The sequence below is a fragment of the Muscardinus avellanarius genome, assembly GCF_963383645.1.
Source record: "Muscardinus avellanarius genome assembly, chromosome: 2".
NCBI classification, from domain to species: Eukaryota; Metazoa; Chordata; class Mammalia; order Rodentia; family Gliridae; genus Muscardinus; species Muscardinus avellanarius.
Window position 1 is genome coordinate 77,500,728 of NC_137787.1, and position 20,578 is coordinate 77,521,305.

The following is a 20,578-nucleotide window of genomic DNA, read 5'->3' on the forward strand; positions in this document are numbered from 1 at the left end:
GTCTTAGCCTCTTAGGTACTGCACAGGTGTGCATCACCACACCCAACTTGTGCTGGAATTCTTCTTCTTTTAAGCTTTTATCATCTGTGTAACAGAACACCACACTACCAACCTCACTGGCCTCCTCGGTCTCCCTCTCTTCCCCTGACTTTTTTTTTTTTTTTTTTTTTTTTTTAGTACTGAGGATGGAACCCAGGGGCATTCTACCTCTGAGCTACACTCCCTGCCCTATTTTTTATTCTTTATTTTGAAACAGGGTCTCACTGAGTTGCAAAGGGCCTCACTAAGTAGTAGCTGAGGCTGTCCGCGGACCACGATCCTCTGTCTCAGCCTCCCAAATGCTGGGATTACAAGCGTGTGCCACTATGCCCGGCCTTTCCCCTGACTTTTAATGTTTCCATCCATGTCTTCCCTTAATCTCCTTCACAGCTCATCCATTCTTGATATTAAATGCCATAGATATGCTGTCAACTTGAAATTTTATTCCTCCAGTCCAACCCTCTCATCTGAACTCTAGATTTACAAGTCTACCTGCTTACCTGGCCTCCATTTTAAAAGTCACTACCTTACGCTGGGCTTGGTGGCGCACGCTTGTAATCCCCGCTCTTGGGAGGCGGAGACAGGAGGATCATGCAGGTTCAAAGCCAGCAGCACTGGATTAAGAGACCCTGTTTCCAAATAAATAAAAAAAGTATAAAATAGGTCTGGGAGTGTAGCATGGAGGTAGAAGGGTTTCCAGGAACCCAAGTACCACATACACACAAAAAGTCACTACCTTCAAATCCTCACCTAAATTTTCTCTACTCCAATTATGAAAACCCCATCCTCCCAGAAGTGCAGGCCATAAACCTGGGGATCATTCTTTACTCCTGTCTCCTCCCAAAATTCACACCAAACTGTCAACAAGACTTGGATTTGTCTGTGGAAGGTCTTCAGAAGCTGACTCCCAGTTACTGCCTCCCCTGATATCAGCCTGGCTCATCTCCTCTGCTGGCTTTCTCGCCCCTCCTGGGCCTCTGTCCTCTGTCTGGGGCCCCACTAGTTTCTTCCAAACTAAACAGCTAGAGCTAAATGTTAAAATGCGGGTATGATGTTCTCACTTTGCTATTCAGAGTCCTCCAGTGGCTTCCAGTTTCACTCACAGTGAAAGTTACAGGCCTCACTATGACCCACAGGATCTGCACCCCTCCCTCACTCTCCCCCCTCTCCCCCTTCAGCCATGGTCTCCTCTTAGTCCTCTCACACAGCCCAATTGCTCATGCCTTTGTGGCCTCTGATTCACATTTACCAGAATATGCTTCCCTAGATACTCATGTGGCATATTCCCAAATGGTACCTTCTCCCCCTACCCTCCCCTGATCGCACTAGTTAAAATTATGATGAATGGATTGTTATAGGAACATTTTACTTGCATCCCATCTCAATTGTCATACAAAGCAGCAACCACTACCAGAGTGAAAGGAACTGAACTGGCCAAGCTACATCCCCAACTAGCTGGTGCCCTTGGCCAACTTGTTTTTGACCCTTGAGGCTTACTTTCCTTATATACGTAATAGGAATCATGTCCTGCCCCCTTACCAAATGTTATGAGATAGTGCATACTGTAAAAAATTATAAGGCGTGCATTCAACCCAAGGTGATGTATGGCTGGAGCCCTTCTCCTCCTGAAGAGTGAAAATACCTTCCTGAAAGAGGAGCAAAGGCCCCTCCATGTTCACAAAAGGCTTACCTTTTAGACCACAGAGTCCACACATGGCTGCAAACACTGTTGATTCCATTTCAATGTTTCTGACACCAGCTTTGTATGCTCTTTTCAAGTAATCTAACTTTTTCTCTCTAGAAAAGGAACACAGCGCTCCATCTAGCCGACCTTGGCCTGAAGGGGAACAGAGAACACACAGTGACCTGCTGACCCACCACAGTGGCAATGACATCACTGGGGGTCCTGCTGGTGTTCTGGTTCTCTCTAACGCTTTCTTGTTGAAACCAGGTAGGTCTCACTGAGTTGCTGAGGGCCTCGCTAAGTGGCTGAGGCTGGCCTAGAACCTGCAATCCTTTTTTTTTTTTTTTTGGTGGTACTGGGGTTCCTGGAAGCCCTTCTACCTCCGGGCTACACTCCCAGACCTATTTTTTATAGTTTTTTATTTGGAAATAGGGTCTCTTAAGCCAGCGAGGCTGGCTCTGAACCAGCACGATCCTCCTGTCTCCGCCTCCCAAGCGTGGGGATTACAAGCGTGCGCCACCACGCCCAGCAACCTGCAATCCTCCTGTCTCGGCCTCCCAAGTATTGAGATTACAGTTGTGTACAACTATACTTGGTCTGTCTCTAACTCTTGAGCCTACTCCCAGGTAGGATTAACCTGGCTGCCAAATCTTCCTTCGAGAGGCCCATGGAGCAAGGCTGTGTGCCTTGCTAAGAGTCATCTGTAGGAGGGAGAGCATCAGTAGCTGACTGCTGCCATTTGGAGACATTAGCTACTGAGTGGCACAGTGGCCCGCACTCTGCCCAGGGATATGGGGAACTGGGAGACTGCTGAGAGAGCTGTTCTTTGAGGAAAGTCTCAGGATGCCCCAGTGCTGAGGTATGCCCAGGTAGAAGTCCTAGGGGAGAAGAAGAGGCTCCACACCTATGTGATGCCCCTAAATTAAATGAGGGTTGAGAGTAAAATAAATGAACTCTGCGTCAGTCCCTTTGGCCATCGTGACAGTGGTGGCGAGATGCAGCCTATCCACGTGTCTACCTCCCTCCTTGCGCACACCTCTCAGGCTGCAAGCCACCATCTGCGTTCACTTTGCCTGCCCATACTGTTACCAGTGCGCATGAGCCACCTAACTTCACCTGGGTCAGCGAGTGGGAAGAGGAGGTAGAAGAAAGCCTGGTGCTACCCCTGGTCCAGCCTGTGTGCACCCACAGTGGGCCTCTCTTCCCCACCTCACCAGCCATTATGGACACAAACCTCTTCTTGGCCCCCTCTCCTCCGCTCCTCTCCCTCTCCTTTTTCTGTTTCATGTTTCGTCAGCCCTGGAAGTCAGGTTCTTTGTCTTCTCTTTAGCGCCGCTGCCAACACCTCTAACACAATGTTATTCAAGCTGATTCCAACTCAGACGTGACAGAAGCCACACAGGTAATGTCCAGGAGAGGGTCCACCTGGCCTGCAGGCGGTAGCCTCGCCTACCTTCAGCGTGTGTGGCTCCAGATATGGGCCAGGGAGGGCTGGGGCTACATGTATATATTATTTTATATTTTTTATGTTAGCTTATGTAATTTTCAAAAGCCAAAAATCTGGGTCTTCACATGAATCTCTAAAATGTTGGCAAAATAATTTACTTTTTAAAGAAATATGTCACAGGCCAAAGAAAATATCAACTCCAGTGGGCTGCCATTTGCAAGCTCTGTCTTCAACACATTGCTGGGTGACCCTTCAGCTAAAGGCACTGTGGGGGGTGGCCTGGGATAGAGGGCCTCAACCCTGTCAGACCCAACACCCTTTCTTTTTCTTTTTCTTTTTTTCTTTTTTGTGTGTGTGTGTGTTACTGGGGTTCCTGGAAGCCCTTCTACCTCTGGGCTACACTCCCAGACCAATTTTTTTTATTTTTGGAAAAAGGGTCTCTTAAGCCAGTGCGGCTGGCTTCAAACCTGCGCGATCCTCCTGTCTCCGCCTCCCATGCGTGGGGATTACAAGTGTGCGCCACCACGCCCGGCCTGACCCAACACCCTTTCTATGTTATAACAAATATGTGGTAAATATATCTTAACCAACCTGAAGTAAAATATATAAATAATATACCCTGTCTCCATACATAATTTTTAAAATGTCAATATTATACTAAAGTCTGTTCCAGAGGGAAAATAAAAGTAATTTAGGATGAAATCAGGAAGTAATATGATTTTCACATGAACATAACTACACTGCAAGAATTTCGTCCTCAGAGAGTGGACCGACCCTGTTAGATTCTTCTGGAACTATCAGGGCCTGTCCTTGAAGGCCTCTTGGTCGTGCCGCTCAACCCTTGGCACAACAGCTGCTCCTTGGCAGTGATCTTGGTGTGGGACCCTTTACTCCAGACTAAAGCACACTGTGAGGCCACCCCATCCTTGTAGGATTTGTTCCCCATATTCTTCCCCATTTCCCGGCCCCTACTCTGAGTACCTTTGGAGTACAGGTGAATGGCAGAAGCCCAGGATCAGCATCCCTCTCTCTTCCTAGAGCACCGATTTAAGTTAAAAGCATGGACAGAGATGAGACTCGGTGAGCATCACTAATTACATCTTAGCGTTCAGTGTGTACCAGGAGAATTAAGCCCACACTCAATGTGAATTCATCTTGCATGTTTCTCTGCTGCTTCCTAGGCCCTTATGCGGCTCTGCTTTAGTAAGTTGAAAAGCTCTCTCGGTGCCTTATTAAGTCTACAGCTATTAATTTTCTAAAGTGGAATTTTTAATATAAATTATGGGTTTGAATAACAAGGATTTGCTAGCACTTTTCTGTTGCCTTCACAGTGTGTAAATTCTCCTCACCTTCGTAAAAATCATAGGTGCACATGGTATGTCCGATGAGGGTGGGGAAGTTGGGGATTTCTTTGCTGCAGTTGAATAGTTCTTCAGCCAGTTCCTTGTCAAGTTCAGTACTTCGGGTGACAACGTTGTCCAAGATGACCTGCTCAAACCGAGGCTTGAAGAAGGAGTCCACGGCTGTATCTGTTATTACCACAGACCCGGGTGCAATCCCTGCAATATGGGAATGAACAAGTGATATCAGAAGAATACCCTTTACAGTTTACTTTTGTGACACATAGTATATAACCTCTTCTGCTGATATTAATTAATGCAGGTTGCCAATGATTATCCCTGTTTTCATCTTTAAAATTATTTTCTTTTCCAAATGCCATTAAGTAACATTCAGAAGAGGCATTTCCATTTGCTGTCTTTCCAGATTCACATTTACAACTTGATAGAGTTTAGATTTCAAGACAAACATGACTCTTGGACATGCAAATTAGTACCAGCCTTCAGGCTCAAATTTGAATAAATTAGGTCAGGGATAAACTAAATAAGCCTGCCAGCAAGTAGCTTTCAAAAGTGATGTGACTACTTGATATTTAATCCTCTCTGCAATTCCTTGATTACTATGATTTCTTGGCATCTCTCTCCCCTTTTCCTTCTGATTCTTATCACCCTCACTCCTTCTCCTCCTGACTCCATGCAAATCAGGCCTCTTGGCTGACCTTCCATTGCTGCCAAGTCTGGCTTGCTCAAGAGACTTGGGCTTTCTTGAGAAACCATTTGTTACCAGCTAGTAGAATGTACTCTCAGCCTCCCCAACACCTTTTAATCACACCAACACCAACTCTGCCTTAAATCACTTCCTTCAACAGGCTTGAATCCATGAAGGGAGAACCAAATATAAATATAAATAAATAAGAGGCAACACAGAGAGGTCACATTACATTTCTCCAGGCCCAGATGTGACACAGCTTTTGATTCCTTATCATTTCTATGAGCCTAGATGAGTAGACAAATCTTGAGAGTGTCCTAGACTCTCTCGCTGTCTTAATGCTCATCACACTTTTTGCAATTACTTGTTTATTTTTCCCATAGAATGTAAGTGCTCTAAAGGCAGGAGCAGTATTTGTTCACTGCCATTTCCCCAGGTCTAACATTGAACCTGGCACATTATAGGTACTCAACAGAAGTCTGTTGAATGAGTAAATGTTTCCATAGCGATGCCACAGGGCCCAGGTCTGCAAACTCTAGTCCACTGGCCAAATCCCACCTCTTTAGTATATAAAGTTTTATTGCGGCACAGTCCCACACAATCACGTATATACTGTTCTTCACTGTTTCTGAGCTATGGTGTGGAGTCCAGAAGTTGCAACAGAAACCACATTGGCTACAAAGCCTAAAATATTTACTATCTGGCTCTTTGCAGGAAGAGTTTGCCAGCTCCTACTATGGAGCATAGCGTTATCTTGGGAGGCATAAATTTCAATATTGATCAAAGCAGAATTACAGAACACTTGAGAAGATTCAGCTAGAGACCCAAGGTGGCCTCTGCAGATAGAGCTTCGATGAATCAGATACTTTCAAATAAACCAGACAAGTGGCTCCTTGGATTGTTTATAATGTCCTAAGACCAGGAACGCAATTGAGAAGAAAGTTGAAAATTTGTGCACACAAAATAATATTATTCACATACCATCTCAGTTTTCAGATGCATAAGAAAATTTATGTCATAGTTAAAGTCTCTTGAAGGCAAAAAGTACTATTTAATCAAATAGCTTTTCCTTATGAAGGTACATTTGCCTCCTTTGAGGAGTGATCATGTCAGCAAAGGACTACATTATACTTCTTTCATCCTCCAACTGCAATTCTGCTTAAAGCAAAGCAAACAAATCCATCATAGTTATGAGCCCAGAGTTCTTAATTAGCATACAACTTCAAAATGAAGGTGTTCATGCCAGAATATTGGTGTAATTTGGCACTATTCCTAGGCCTTTGCTGTGATTCTGGTACTGTTTATGTGTAGGGTGTATGGCCATGACTGTGAGCTGGATGGTCACCAGTGCCTCCTTCACCTGGGTCCTCATTGATATCAAGTGAAAATGGCAGCAGTCAGGATGGCAAAGAGCATAGGTATGCACTAACTATGGAGGCAAATTCTTATACTCCACAAGCCCAATATGAGCACGCTTAATAGCAGTGTTCCTGTTCATCCATCCTCAGATACATTGTTCTCTGCTATGATTGTTTGGGTACCATTGGATAAAATACATCTAGCAGGGTGTCTGATCTTACACTAATTGTTTGCATTGTCTTTTTCTCTTTGAAAAGGCATCCTCAAATGTCCTTTCTCCCAGGTTTCAAAGGCCTTTAGCTGGACTTTACTCCTGGGTTACTGCGTGAGAAGGCCATAGTCTTTTTAACCTGCCTGATTTTTAGGGAAGCATGGCCCAGCTCTCTGTGACTATGATGTTGGACATGACATTTCTCCAGTTATTTGGAGGGGTTTGAGGTCTCTTCTTGCTCCCCAAAATGTGTAACTCTAAAATCATTCCTCTTCTAAACTCTCAACCTTTTTTTATAATGCCCATTCAGTCTCCCCAGTTACAATATCCTGTCTGTTTTTATATTTGGTGACATGACAAAATCACATCCTGACAAGATTTGTTCCTTAAGAAAAGACTAGGAAAGGAAAAGTCTTCCTCTTAACTTTATTCAGCACCTGGAAGCATTAAGAAGGTCCTTTCTGCTGGGCGTGGTGGCGCATGCTTGTAATCCCAGCATTTGGGAGGCCGAGACAGGAGGATCGCGGTTCGCAGATAGCCTCAGCTACTTAGTTAGGCCCTCTGCAACTTAGTGAGACCTTATTTTAAAATATAGGGAAAAAATAGGGCTGGGGGTGTAGCTCAGAGATAGAATACCTCTGGGTTCAATCCCTAGTACTGCATAAATAATAATAATAATAATAATAATAATAATAATAATAATAATTAAAAAAAAATAAAAATAAATAAATAAATAAGAAGGCTCTTTCATGGCTGACTAACTAGCCAAGAAAAAAGGGAGGTGTGGATGCTCTGAGAAAACCATAGAATCATCACTTGACCTTTCCTAGGAGCCCATACTGGTCTTCTTCTGGCATCTTGAGAAGAAAAGGGCAATGCCAAGAGAAGGGATAGAGTCACTAGCCTGAGCTGAAAGCAATGTTTTCCAAAGAGGTATGAGATCTGCTTACTTACCTGAAAACAGGCATATCTTTGTAATTTGTTTTTACTTAAATACACTTATTTCTGTTGGTTAAAAAATTTCAGAGCCTTAAAACTTACTCTTAAAACATTTTCTAGCAATTCTGCTGATCTTTCTCATATGAATATCTAAGACCATTTGGACAGTAGTCCATGGGAGCCGTTCCTTCAGTTTTCCATGGAGAAAAGAAAAGCAGAGGGAGGAAGGGAGGGGGAGGGGAGAGAGAGAAAGAGAGAGGGGGGAGGAGGGAGTGGGAGAGGGAGGGGAGGAGGGAGTGGAGAGAGAGAGAGAGAGAGAGAGAGAGAGAGAGAGAGAGAGAGAGGGAGAAAGGGAGAGAGAGAGAAATGGAGGTAGATTTCTTTCTCTCTCTTTTTTTTTTTGTGGTACTGGGGTTCCTGGAAACCCTTCTACCTCCGGGCTACACTCCCAGACCTATTTTATACTTTTAAAATTTGGAAACAGAGTCTCTTAAACCAGCGCGGCTGGCTTCTTCAAACCTGCGCTATCCTCCTGTCTCTGCCTCCCAAGTGCGGGATTACAAGCATGAGCCATCACGCCTGGCTTATTCCTTTCATTTCTTTAAGTCTGGCCTCCTGACACTTTTTAGCCCATCTGGGTTTCTGTTGGGCCTGAATATGTTGGTACACTTTGAATGAATGTAAGAATCACTTTGTTTAAAATCCATCTCACCTATTCCCCCTGATGTACCAATTCTGATAATGGTAACATCACAGCATCGTGCGTGGTGTAGTAATTTGATGAGTTCATGGAGCATGATAGAAATGGAGGGGACGCCCATGCCATGCTGTTAAGAGAAAAGAGAAATTTGTAATACATAGCACAAATAGACACATGAACAGGACATATTTTCTTCCTTCGTTATAAGATAACAGCGCTCAGATAAATTTACATAATCACTAAGACTTTGCCAAAGCTAAGGAAAATGTAAGTCATCTCTAACTGACGCCTACGTGACAGGCTGATGGATGTGTCCATCTGTGGGGATCAGAGAGAGGCATACCGCTGCCAGTTAAACTGAGCTCAGTCCCCCTTGTAAGAGCAAAAGATGGGGACGGTGTGGTGCACAGGTGTGTCCGAGCAGTGCCACTTAGCTCCCCATGGGGCTCTTTTCAAGGCACCTATGTAAAGAGCTTTCTGCGCAATTGATTTAATATGAAAGACATAATTTGGACGGCATATCCTTCTCCACCATTGTAAATTAAATTATAAATCCATTTCGTTATTCTCACGTGCCTTTCTTCATGTACTGCTAATTCAGTGTGAACTCTGAAAGGTTCTAGAGGAGAAATGTGAATTGGATTCCCACCTAAGAATTCAAAGCCTATACTGAACACGTGAGAGAGTTTAAATACTAATCATGACCATACCCCTGGTTTTCTTTAGCATTCAGAACGGTAGAATCAATGTCACCATAATAGGGGTTGACACAGGCTGGAGGATTTAGTGATACCTGGCAGTTATGTTATGTTCTAGTAAGTACCTAAAAAGTTTTCTCATGCTTTAATTTGTAGAAACTGGAACTGGGTTTTATTTTGGTGACTATTTCATGCCTAATATACCAACAGAGAGTCAAACGTGTTCCTCTATGTCTTCTACTTTGGGGCACAAAGATTTTAGAAAAGCAATGAAGCTGTGCCCATGATGTTTTTCACCTGAGTTCCTTCCTTCTTGCCATAAAGATTAAATCATAGAAATTTGAACCTCCAGTCACCATTGAGGTTACCATGCAAAATGGCCTGACTTCTAGAAGCATCATAAGCTTCCTGGAGTCAAGAGTTAAACTTGGGTGGATTTGTATGTTTAAGATTAACAAGCTTGGAGGTTTGTAACTAATGAGTGAACTCTCCATCATTTTCTTCAACTATTAAATGAAGAGGATAAACTATTGTTAGATTTGTTTCTTTCCAAATCAAACATTTGATGTTTGTAATTGTCACTTATATTTTTAACAGTGATTAAGTGACAAATGGACTTATGAGTTTCTGCTAAGGTTGTGCTCCTTCTCTTTCATACACCTGTGCACACCCACACTCCTCAGCAGCATTGCAGGGGAAGAATTTTCAAAGGGGTCACTATCAAGAACTTCCTGTCTACCTAGCCCATTTCTGATTGGCTAACCTTGGCATGATACATATTTCAAATCCTTTTCCTAGATAGCACAGCAGTATTTGTCTACTGCTTGTGTGTGTATGTGTGTGTGTGTGTGTGTGTGTGTGTGTGTGTGTGTTTTATGCTGAAGATTTACTGCTCATTTATAGTAGTTTCACTTTTTTCTTTTTCCTTTTTTGGTACTTGGAATTAAAAACAGGGGCATTCTACCTCCAAGTTATACCCCCACCCTTTGCTGTTGTTGTTTTTCTTTGAGGGTCTTGCTAAGTTGCTGAGAGTCTTCATACATTGCTGAGGCTGGTCTTGAACCTAGAATCTTCCTGTCTCACCCTGCCATGTACTAGAATTACAGGCATGAGCCACCACACCCAGCTAGTAATCTCCCTTTTTTAAAATAAACTTCATTTTTTTTCTTTTCCCATTTACTGTGCAAAACAAAAAGTTATAGTCTAAAAAACCAACAAAAGTTAGTTAGACAAGATTTGCCAAGATTAAAGAATATCCAGCTTCTTTCTAATGCAAATATTCTATAATTTTTATTGAATAAACAGATGAATAAATGCATGTATGCTTCCACTTGAGCCCTAAGAAGGCTTCAGGCACTCTTGGCCTAGAGGGGAGATCAAGAGCCTGCCCCATTGATGCTAAGTATTTTTTCCCTTGTGATCCTAGGCTTCCAGCCATGATCATCCATGCTGCACCACGGAATCCTATGTGTGATCTGAGGGACCAGTGGTCATGACTGTCCCTTGGTGTAGGAACAACTTACAACTCAGAAACTTAGAGTTATCCACCTCTGTAGGACTCTTCCAGAGCTCCCTGGCCTGCCTGCTTGTGCCTGTTAGGACTGCAGTGTCCAGACATGAGACAGACTCAGGCCTTTGCTTCAGAATACAGCCCTGTGCAGAGATAAGCCAAGACTGGCAGACGGGATGCCATGCAGACACTCTTCAGGTGTGTGCCAGTTAAGGGAAATGGCTCTGTGTTCCCTACAGCTGCAAATCATTCCACTTTCATTTTGTCTTAGGACATTGTGTGTGACTACAACTGTTAACATACTCTAAATGAGGGGAGTGTTATTCACAAGAGCTCAGTAGAAATGCATTAACAGCTTTTCAGCAAGTTTATTATAGTGTTAAACAGTCTTGCTTTAGGAATCCTGAAAATTGGCCCTTGTGTACTAAAAGCTCAACATTCACAAAGTTAGATAAGGAATAGAGGAGAAAAAAAATCGCTGGGGAGAGAAAGGTATAATTTGGTTACAAAATAGAAAGAAGGTGTGGTTTTTTTTTTTTTTTTTTTTTTTTGAAGGGTCTTTCCCTTAACACGGATAGTTAAGTGGTAACTATAAACTGAAGTGACTGCTCTGCCCTGAGGACTTTTGTCAATAGTAAATGTCATACTTGGACACTAGGCTTAATTGTGTAAGAAAGCAAAGCAGAAGGGGAAAAGACCTGGATTCAGAAGTTCACACTTTGTTCTCCAACTTGTGAAGACTAGCTATCAAGCAGCCATGGTGTACTTACACTGATAGAGAGCACAGGACCGGTTTTGAACATGCAATATCTGTCTGTTCCAGCGCAGATGTCTTTGATGTCTTCCTCACTTCCCTCCAACCCGAGCTCCTTGTACATAAACAGTGCAAACGCTTTCATTCTGTTGGGGCTCCCACCAACACAGACAAACTGTTAATTAAAAAAAAAGACAAAAGGTAACTGCCATGGTAAGTGGGGGTAAGAACCAACAGTCAGCTTTCAACTCTAATGTTTTTAATGTATTGTTCAATTAATTTACTTAAGAGTGTGTGGAGATGTCATGGGTTATGCTTATGAATTAGCTAATTTGCATCATTAACCTGTAAAGAAGACAACCGGATGCAAGGTTTTAGTACTAAATTAGCAAAGAAAACCATAGTAAGCATTGGTATTATTCAAAAAGGCATTTCCTGGTGTTTTTGTTTATAGTAACATCAACCAGCATCCTAAATTGAGGTAAACAGCCTAGAACTTGGCATTAACATGATATATGCCTAGTGTGTAAGTACTTTGGACATAGAATGTTAGTAAGGTAAGAGCAAAAAGAGAACTACCAGTTTTACATGTGTTTTCTGGTTCCACATTTTTTATCGTAAGCTTGTATTATAAAATGTACTATAACTTAAAGCTTGAAGGGAATCATGTCAAGAATTTTCAACTTTCATTGAGAGGAGATTCTCAGGGAACAAGCTTTATTATTATAAATTTGGAAACTTGCTGCAGTATTTTATCCATTCTGGTGATATGTTTTTGTCTTACTCACATTTTGACATCTCTGAAATTAGGGTACTTATTGCAATCAAAGGTGTCATATCTAATAAGATATACTAATAAAACCAGCAGTTGCTTATGTAACCGCTTATTAGAGATGCATCAGCCCCAGGGATGGCAGTGGTGAATGCCAAAAAGAGGAGCAGAGGAGCTGGTGATAGTTCAGGTGAAGAGACAGCTGGCTGAGTACAAGAGCAGCAACAGAGAGGACGAGCAATAGCAGATGATCTGTGAGCCAGGAGGGAAAAGCAGCACCCACAGAAGAGGGGTAGGCACAAAGCCCGCAACCCAGGCTAAGTGGTGTGGTGCAGAGGTGTGTTAGTGCATGCCTATAATCCTAATACTTGGAAGGCTGAGACAGGAGGATCATAGGTTCAGCAATTTAGTGAGACCCTGTTTCAGCATAAAATAATAAAAATAAAAAGGGCTGGGAATGTAACTCAGAAGTAAAATGCCATGGATTAAACCACCAGTACATAAAAAGGAAGAGAGAGAGAGAGAAGGAGGAGTAAAAGGAGAAGGCAGAAGAGGAGCAGGAGGAGGAGAAGGAGGGAGAGAAAGAGGAGGAGGAAGAGGAGGAGGAGGAGGAGGAGAAGGAGGAAGAGGAGGAGGAGGAAGAGGAGGAGGAGGAGGAGGAGGAGGAGGAGGAGGATTGACATAGAGAACAAAGTCCCCGTAGTGGTTAAGGGCCTGTCCTTTGAGGTTAGATAGACCTGGCTCTGAACTCCAACTTCATTACTGATTAAAGAACTTGGCCAATGTCACATATATCATCTCTATGTTGCTAAGACTATCATCTCCAAAATAAGAAAACACAGTACCCCTCAGAAAGTTTATTGGGATAAAATCAGATTGCATATGGCAATGGACACAGCATGAATCTGGGCACCTTCTCAGTGGTCCACAAGTGGTGACTACCTATCATCCTGTAAGGATTTCATGGTGCTCCTTTTGAGCCCACTTGTTTCTGTATTGCAGAATTTAGTACAAATGAAGCTGATTCAAGTCCTTTAGTAAAGAAAAAGCAGTTGGTAGTGCCCGACTGATATGGGCAGCATTGGGCAGAGATTAGAGGGAGAGTTGGCGAGATCTTTCACAGGGATAAAGAAGCTCTAAAGAAATACCTAACTGAGGTTGTAGAGTGGGCACCCTGTCACAAATGATTGGCTAACTATTGGGTGGCCTGATTTTGTGATGCATTCTGTTTCCATTTAGCAATAATTTCTGTACCACACATACTCATTCTCAATTATGGGATATAATTATCCTCTTATCCAGGCCCTCTGCTTCTTGTCTACACTTATTATTGTCTTTTATCTGGCTCCTTAGGAGTTTCTCTGATGGAGCCTTAAGCTAGTAATGAACTTCAATGGAAGTCAGCCATCAAGCCTAGGGAGAAAAGAGGATAAGGTGAGTTTTTCAATTATTGTTGATTAGTCATGGTCTTTTCTCCTTTGTTGGTATGGGTAGTTAAGACTTGGCCAAAGATCTAAATATAAGAGGACCTATTTTTTTTTTAAACAAAATACAGTAGTTTGAAAATAACTTCATTGTGTGGTTCTAGTGAATGTAAATTACAACTATTCAGATTGACCATAAAACCAAAACAGATGTTAGGAAAGCTTGTGGTTTGAGTTCTTCTTTGAACTGCAGATATTGCTGTAATCAACAGGAATTTCTGAATATTTCTGGAGACATAAAGATGATATGCATAGACAGAAGGGGCTTAGTTGGTGAAGACTTGCTCCTAAATCAGGCTTACTAACCATCACCTCTGGACACAATTTTCAGTCTGTTGACTTTAACAGGAAGAAAATACAGCTGAAGGCCACCAACCAACATTGACCTTCAGTGACACCTGCTGTGATTTATGTTCCAAACAAAGTGATCTTTGTCCTGGTTTTACCAAAGAAGATAGAAATGCACTGGAGTCCGAGGCATTACAAAAACATGTTAGGGATTTTTCCTAATGACTTCCAGAACAAATTTACTTTAAAATATCCCCAGTTTTTTAATACCGTGTTATATTAATCTAGTATACAAATGCAGTTTATATATTTAGTATGTTATCAGGGGAGTATAAACACCTTTAAGCTGTCTTTTAAGTAATGATTTTCCATGTTACCTAAAATTATTAGGGATACATTGAAAGATTTCAAATGGTGATTTTTTTTTTTTTTTTTTGCAGGTCTGTGGATGGAACCCAGGGGCATTCGACCTCCAAGCTACACCCCCTGCCCTATTTTTTATTTTTTATTTTGAAACTGGGTCTCACTGAGTTGCAGAAAAATATCTTTTAGCTGGGCATGGTGGTGCACACTTATAATCCTTGCACTTGGGAGACAGAGACAGGAGGATCGCACAGGTTTGAAGCCCTTCCCTGGCTTAAGAGACCCTGTTTCCAAATAAAAATACAAAATAGGTCTGGGAGTGTAGTCCAGAGTTAGAAGGGTTCCATCCCCAGTACCACCACCAAAAAAAAAAAGGAGAGAAAAAAAATAACTTTTAAGAATCTCCACCATATTTTTCAATTGTTTGATTCTTTCCACTGAGTATGGCAACTAATTAACTGTCTTCCAAAACCATTTCCCCTTCGTTCTGGGAACACAGTTAAATTTTTTTTGGATCAGGGATTGAACTCATGGGCATTCTACCTCTGAGCTATACTCCCAGCCCTATTTTGTTTTTTACTCCTAAACAGGGTCTCACTAATTTGCTAAGGCTGGCTCTGAACTTTCAAACCTCTTGTCTCAACCTCTTAAGTACTGAAACTACACACATGTGCCATCTCACCTAGATGAACATAGTCCATCTTAACTTCCCAGGATTCTTTCCATTTAGATGAGATCATGTGCCTGAGTTCCAGCCACTAGAAGGTTAGCAGAAGTAATGCGTGTCATGTCCAGTCCTAGCCCATCGCAATCCCCCATCTTGCATGGGAGATTATTAGTGATTGATTCTGCATGTCATCTTCTTTCATCTGCTACCTGGGGGTTGACACTCAGAGAAACTGCAAGCCACTCCTTGACAGTAACAGAGAAACAAGATGGAAGGAACCTGAGTCCCCAAATCTCCAGTTTGAGAAAGGCCATGTATCAACCAGGAATACCTGCTTTGTTCTTAATATGAGTAAGAAGTAAACTTACGTTGTGTCAAGCACTGCAATTTTGCAGTAGCAGGTAGCAAAATCTTTGAAAGTATGGTAAGGACAGGCCGGGTGTGGTTGCACACGCTTGTAATCCCTGCTCTTGGGAGGCAGAGACAGGAGGATCGCGCAGGTTCAAAGCCAGCCACGCATGCTGGCTTAGGAGACCCTGCTTCCAAATAAAAATGTAAAAATAGGTCTGGGAGTGTAGCCCGGAGGTAGAAGGGCTTCCAGGAACCTCAGTACCACCAAAAAAAAAAAAAAAAGAAAGTATGGTAAGGATATAAAAGAAGGAGGGGTGATTGTCAGTCTTCCAGATTTAAACTTAACATACCCAGGGCTTCTTTGAAAATAATGCTTTTAATAATGAGCATCATCTCTGTGAGGACATGGCTGAGTTTTCAAGTACTGATGGATTGTTCTTAGCCAGGATTTATGTTCTGGGATTGAAGAGAGTCAACAAATTGAATTTAGATTTTTTTTTTATCCAAAGAAAGGAATGTAGCTGGTGGAAGGCAAGTTTTGGAGAAAAGTATACATGAAGATAAATCAAACTTTACCTAAATATTTTTTCATCTAGTTAAAATAATTGGTTCTGATCATTTGGAACCATGTTACCTGCTCCTCAGTCTACCAACACACACACACACACACACACACACACACACACACACACACTTATTTGCCTCCTACCCGCTAAAATGGTCCAACCAATAGAATTACTCTCTGGAGGGACTAAACATATTCTAAATAAAGCATGTCTTTTATACAAAAGAAAAGCTACTGATGGATGGAAAAATTGTAAATTTGGATAGTAGTTTTGATAGAGTGTAAGAGTAAATGATGACAATCCAGTCAGGTAGAGAGGTGGGAGGTGAAGACAGGAAATGTAGCAGAGATGAGTCAGCACGTGTCTCATAGTACAAGTTATACATGTCAACATAATATATGCAGATCTCATTATTGTCATCTCAAAGTAAGACCTTCTATCACAGTGACATCTCCCCAAATAATAGAATACCAATAGGTAGTGCTTGTAAAAATACTGTAAGAAACATTACTGTTTTCATCAGAGAACCCTAAGTTTTTATCCCAGCTCTTTCACTCAACAGTTATGTTGTATCTATAACAGATAGATAAATATATGTTATGTATAACACTGTGTATGTGTTTGCACTTCAGTCTCCTCATCTGTAAAATGGAGAGGATGGCTATCTCAGTTGCTGTGAGGGTTGGATGGTATACCATTTGCATAGACTGTACAGACCTAGATACACAGAAGGCACTTCATAAATGTAGAGAAGACACAGAACCTGAATGTGTAGATAATAGCTCACTCTCTGTCTTGAAAACATATCTTAACCTCAGTCTTTTGGATTCATTAGCGAGGTGTGTACCTTAGTTTCTTAATTATGATAAGCCTTATATTCATCGGAGTGATTCCTAGATAAGGGTCTGGGGGAAATCATTGTGAGGCATGAATCTTAGACCTAACATTTCAATTCAGGTAAAATGCAGTTGATGAGTATGGAAGGTAGCTTTGATCAATGACTCCTGGAGGATTAACATCAAAACTACGGTAGAGAGAGAGATGGGATGCTGAGAAGATAAAGCAGAAGATGGTCAGAGGCCACACAAAGGCAAGGACCAGCAATCTGGTGGGGAATAGAGAAAAGGAGGGTCATGTTGCTGCCATTCAATCTGTCCATGCCTTCACACCTTGCTCCCTAGGAGACAGAGGAAGGAGGCAACGCAGCACCCAATAGTGATGAACATCAGAGTGTAACTTCAACCTCCTTTGACCCATTTGAACTCAGTTTCTTCACTTTATAGAAAAAGTTAATGCCTGATAAAACCTGCTTCAAAGAGCTATTGTGAAGGTTTAAGGATATAGTAGATATGAAAGTTCTTACTAAATGAATGAAAAAAGTCAGATGAAAATTGCACAATTCTCCACTGGTGTACTGTAAATAGGTATAGTTATATTTTGGGTTTTTTTTTGGGGTGGTACTGGGGTTCCTGGAAACCCTTCTTTCTACCTCTGGGTTACACTCCCAGACCTATTTTTTAAATATTTTTATTTGGAAACAGGGTCTCTTAAACCAGAGCGGCTGGCCTCGAACCTGTCGCGATCCTCCTGTCTCCGCCTCCCAAGCGCAGGGATTAGAAGCGTGCGCCACCACGCCTGGCTAGGTTTTCTGAAAACAAAATCTCTTAAAAAGTTTTGACTATATCTGAGAATCATTCTAAACAGACCTAAATGTAAAAAATCTTTAGTAACAAAAATATCTATTTGAGTCCTGTTTATAATGGCAAATACTTTAAAATAAAAGTTGATAATAAACTATATAATTTGTAGCATAGCCACTTCACCTTTATGAGCAATATTTTTCAAAAATGTAATTATGTGGGAAATATTAATGACATAATGCTAAATAAAAATGCAGAAGAGAATTATGTTTTTGCAACTATTTAAAAAATATTCATAAAAAGGACTAGAAAAAAGAAACTGTTGAGAAAATCTTTTTAGGTAGTAGGACTATGAAGTGGATTTTTTTAAAAATGATTGTTTTTTATATTTCCTAATAAACAATAAACATGAATTGCTGATAATTAAATATATATAATAAGTAAAGCATAAATATAATTCTCTTGTCATTAGTACACTAAAAATTTTATTATGAATAACAAAAATTTAATAATATGAAATAGTGAATATAGGTGGTTAATACAGCATTTTTAGCTTTTTTTTTTGTACTGGACTTTGAAAACAGGGGTATTCTACCTCTAAGCTACATCCTCAGCCCCTTTTTTTTTTTTTTACGATAGAAGATCTTGCTAAATTGCTAGGGTCTTCCTAAGTTGCTGAAGCTGGCCTCTAACCTGCAATCTTTCTATTTCAGCCTCCCAAGTACTGAAATTACAGGTGTGCACCACCATGCCTGACAGTATTATCAGTTTTGTTGTGTTCTTTTTGACTTAATGAATGGGAATTAGTGAGGGTCACCAACAAATGTAGACATAAATTAGTGAACTGAATCTGTTAAATGTGTAATGAATCCTGAACACTCAGCAGTATTATCAATAAGAGTATTTTTCAGAGCAGCCAACTCATCATTTTTGCATTAGACTTATTTTAAAAATCTTTATATCTTGTTGGAGAGAAATGATCGTGCATGATGTTCACATTCTAAATTGTTTCAGAGAATCAGTGCAGCTTTGGTCCCTATTGGGTCTTCTCTAGCCAAAGGAGTAAAGTTTATTTTAGGAAAGTAGCAAGAAAAATTAGCAGAGGAAACGCAAATCGTTTTTTTCTGAAGTTAAAAATATTTTTACCTTTACATCCCCAAACATTGCTGGTAGGTTGTGTGTTTTTGTTCCTAGATCCAAGTGGTAGAGAACATCTTCATCCATGGAATCCAGGTAGGGATTTTTAACATGAACAAACCTTTTTCTGCAAGGAACACACACACACACACACACACACACACACACACACACACACACACACGGAGGATACAAGTGAATTTAGAAAGAAAGCACATACACATAAAATAATATCCAATTATACTTACAATTATCTCCAGCCTAAATACTGGACACAAAAGTTCTTCTATAATTAAATGCAGTATACCAACGACAGTAATACCAGGGATTATTTGTTGTGTACTATGTACCAGGTATTGAACAAAGTATGAAAAGTACATAGTGGCCTGAAATTGCACATAATAAATACATTAATTTACTTAATCCCATAACCACGCCATTAGGTAAGTAATATTGGTAACTTGATTTACAAATAGATATGCTAAGATTTATAGAGGTTGAGAAATTTGTGGAAGATACTGTACCCAGGAGACTACAAGACAGTCATTTCTGCTTTATTCATTCTGGCCTCCTTGGTCTCCTTTCTCTGCCTGAGCAGCTGTGTAGTAGAAATGACTGGGCTGTAGAGTCAGGTGGCCTGTGTTCCGGAGCCAAGTCCACCATATACATGCTAATCATGCAACCTTAGGTGAGTCATCTTTGTTCTCTCATTTCCCATCTGTGAAGTGGGTAGTGAAAACAACTGCTTTGCAAGCTTGTTGTTAGCCCTGAAGTAGAGATCTGTAACACAACCTGACAGCGTGCTGTGAACATGGGATAATTAGCTCATTTCCATACCTCCCAGCATCAGGGACCTGAAAAGTAATAGCTTCAACGACATAGAACAGAAAAATAAAGTGTGGCAAAGAATGCTATACAATCATCAAACCAAGTTTTTCTTCCCCTCTGGGCATGTTGCTAGACTATGATCCTGTTCCCTTATCAGCTAGATGAGGTCACATGGCTGAGTTTTGCCAAGGGAATGTGAGTAGAAGTGACTTGGCTACTTCTGGGGCTAGCTCTGGTGTAAGTTCTCAGTCTCTCCAGGGCCACGTGGAGTGGACACCTCTGTTATCCCCATCAACCTGTTTTGTTTTTATTATTTATTGGTGCTGTGGATTGAATTTGGAGCCTTGTGCATATTGAACAAGTGTTCTGCCACAGAGCTATATCCCCAGCCCTCCATCACCCTGTTGTGGATTGAGCAAGAAGCCACTGGTCTCTTGAACAGCATTAGCCTGCCTGACTAATGAGGGGTTGCTAATTTGGTTTAACATCCTTTTTTTCCCTCTCTCTCTCTCTCTCTTTCTCTCATTAGAAGACATGTGGTGGCACATGCTTGTAATCTCAGTGCTTGGGAGGCCAAGACAGGAAGATCACAGGTTCATGGACAGCTTCAGCTACTACTTAGTGAGGCCCTTTGCAAATTAGTGAGACCCTGATTCAAAATAAAGAATAAAAAGTAGGGCTAGGTCTGTAGCCCAGAGGTAGAAAGCCCCTGGGTTCAATCCCCAGTACTGCAAAAAAAAAAAAAAAGTGTGTGCATGTGTGTGTGTGTGTGTGTGTGTGTGTGTGTGTGTGTTTTATTGGAGTTGAACACAGGAGAGTTCTATCCCAACCTATATCCTCAGCCCTTTTTTATTTTTTGTTTTTAAACAGGGTCTCAGATCTTTCTAAATTGCTGAGGCTGGCATTGAATCTGCAATCCTTGTATTTAAACCTCCCAAGTATTGGAATTACAGGCATGGACCACTGCGCCTGATGGAGAGCTGATGGTGCAAAGCGATGCTGAAGATAAAGCCTGAAGAAGATAGATAGAAAGCTTGAAGAAAGAGGGCATGGTCAAGAGAAGGACTTCATCCTAGTAAACACGTGAAGTCAAAG

General features: G+C 41.3%; 1 protein-coding gene across 1 annotated transcript in view; it reads right to left on the bottom strand.

Annotated features, from left to right (window-relative positions):
* Positions 1-20,578, bottom strand: part of UPP2 (uridine phosphorylase 2) — a gene marked incomplete at both ends in the record, with an annotated part of 39,460 nt that overhangs the window by 10,862 nt on the left and 8,020 nt on the right. Inside the window, 5 exons of the mRNA XM_080688988.1 lie at positions 1,730-1,876; positions 4,520-4,729; positions 8,438-8,552; positions 11,404-11,562; positions 18,665-18,782. Coding sequence (XP_080545114.1) covers positions 1,730-1,876; positions 4,520-4,729; positions 8,438-8,552; positions 11,404-11,562; positions 18,665-18,782 — 749 coding nt within the window. The remainder of the gene's footprint in view (positions 1-1,729; positions 1,877-4,519; positions 4,730-8,437; positions 8,553-11,403; positions 11,563-18,664; positions 18,783-20,578) is intronic.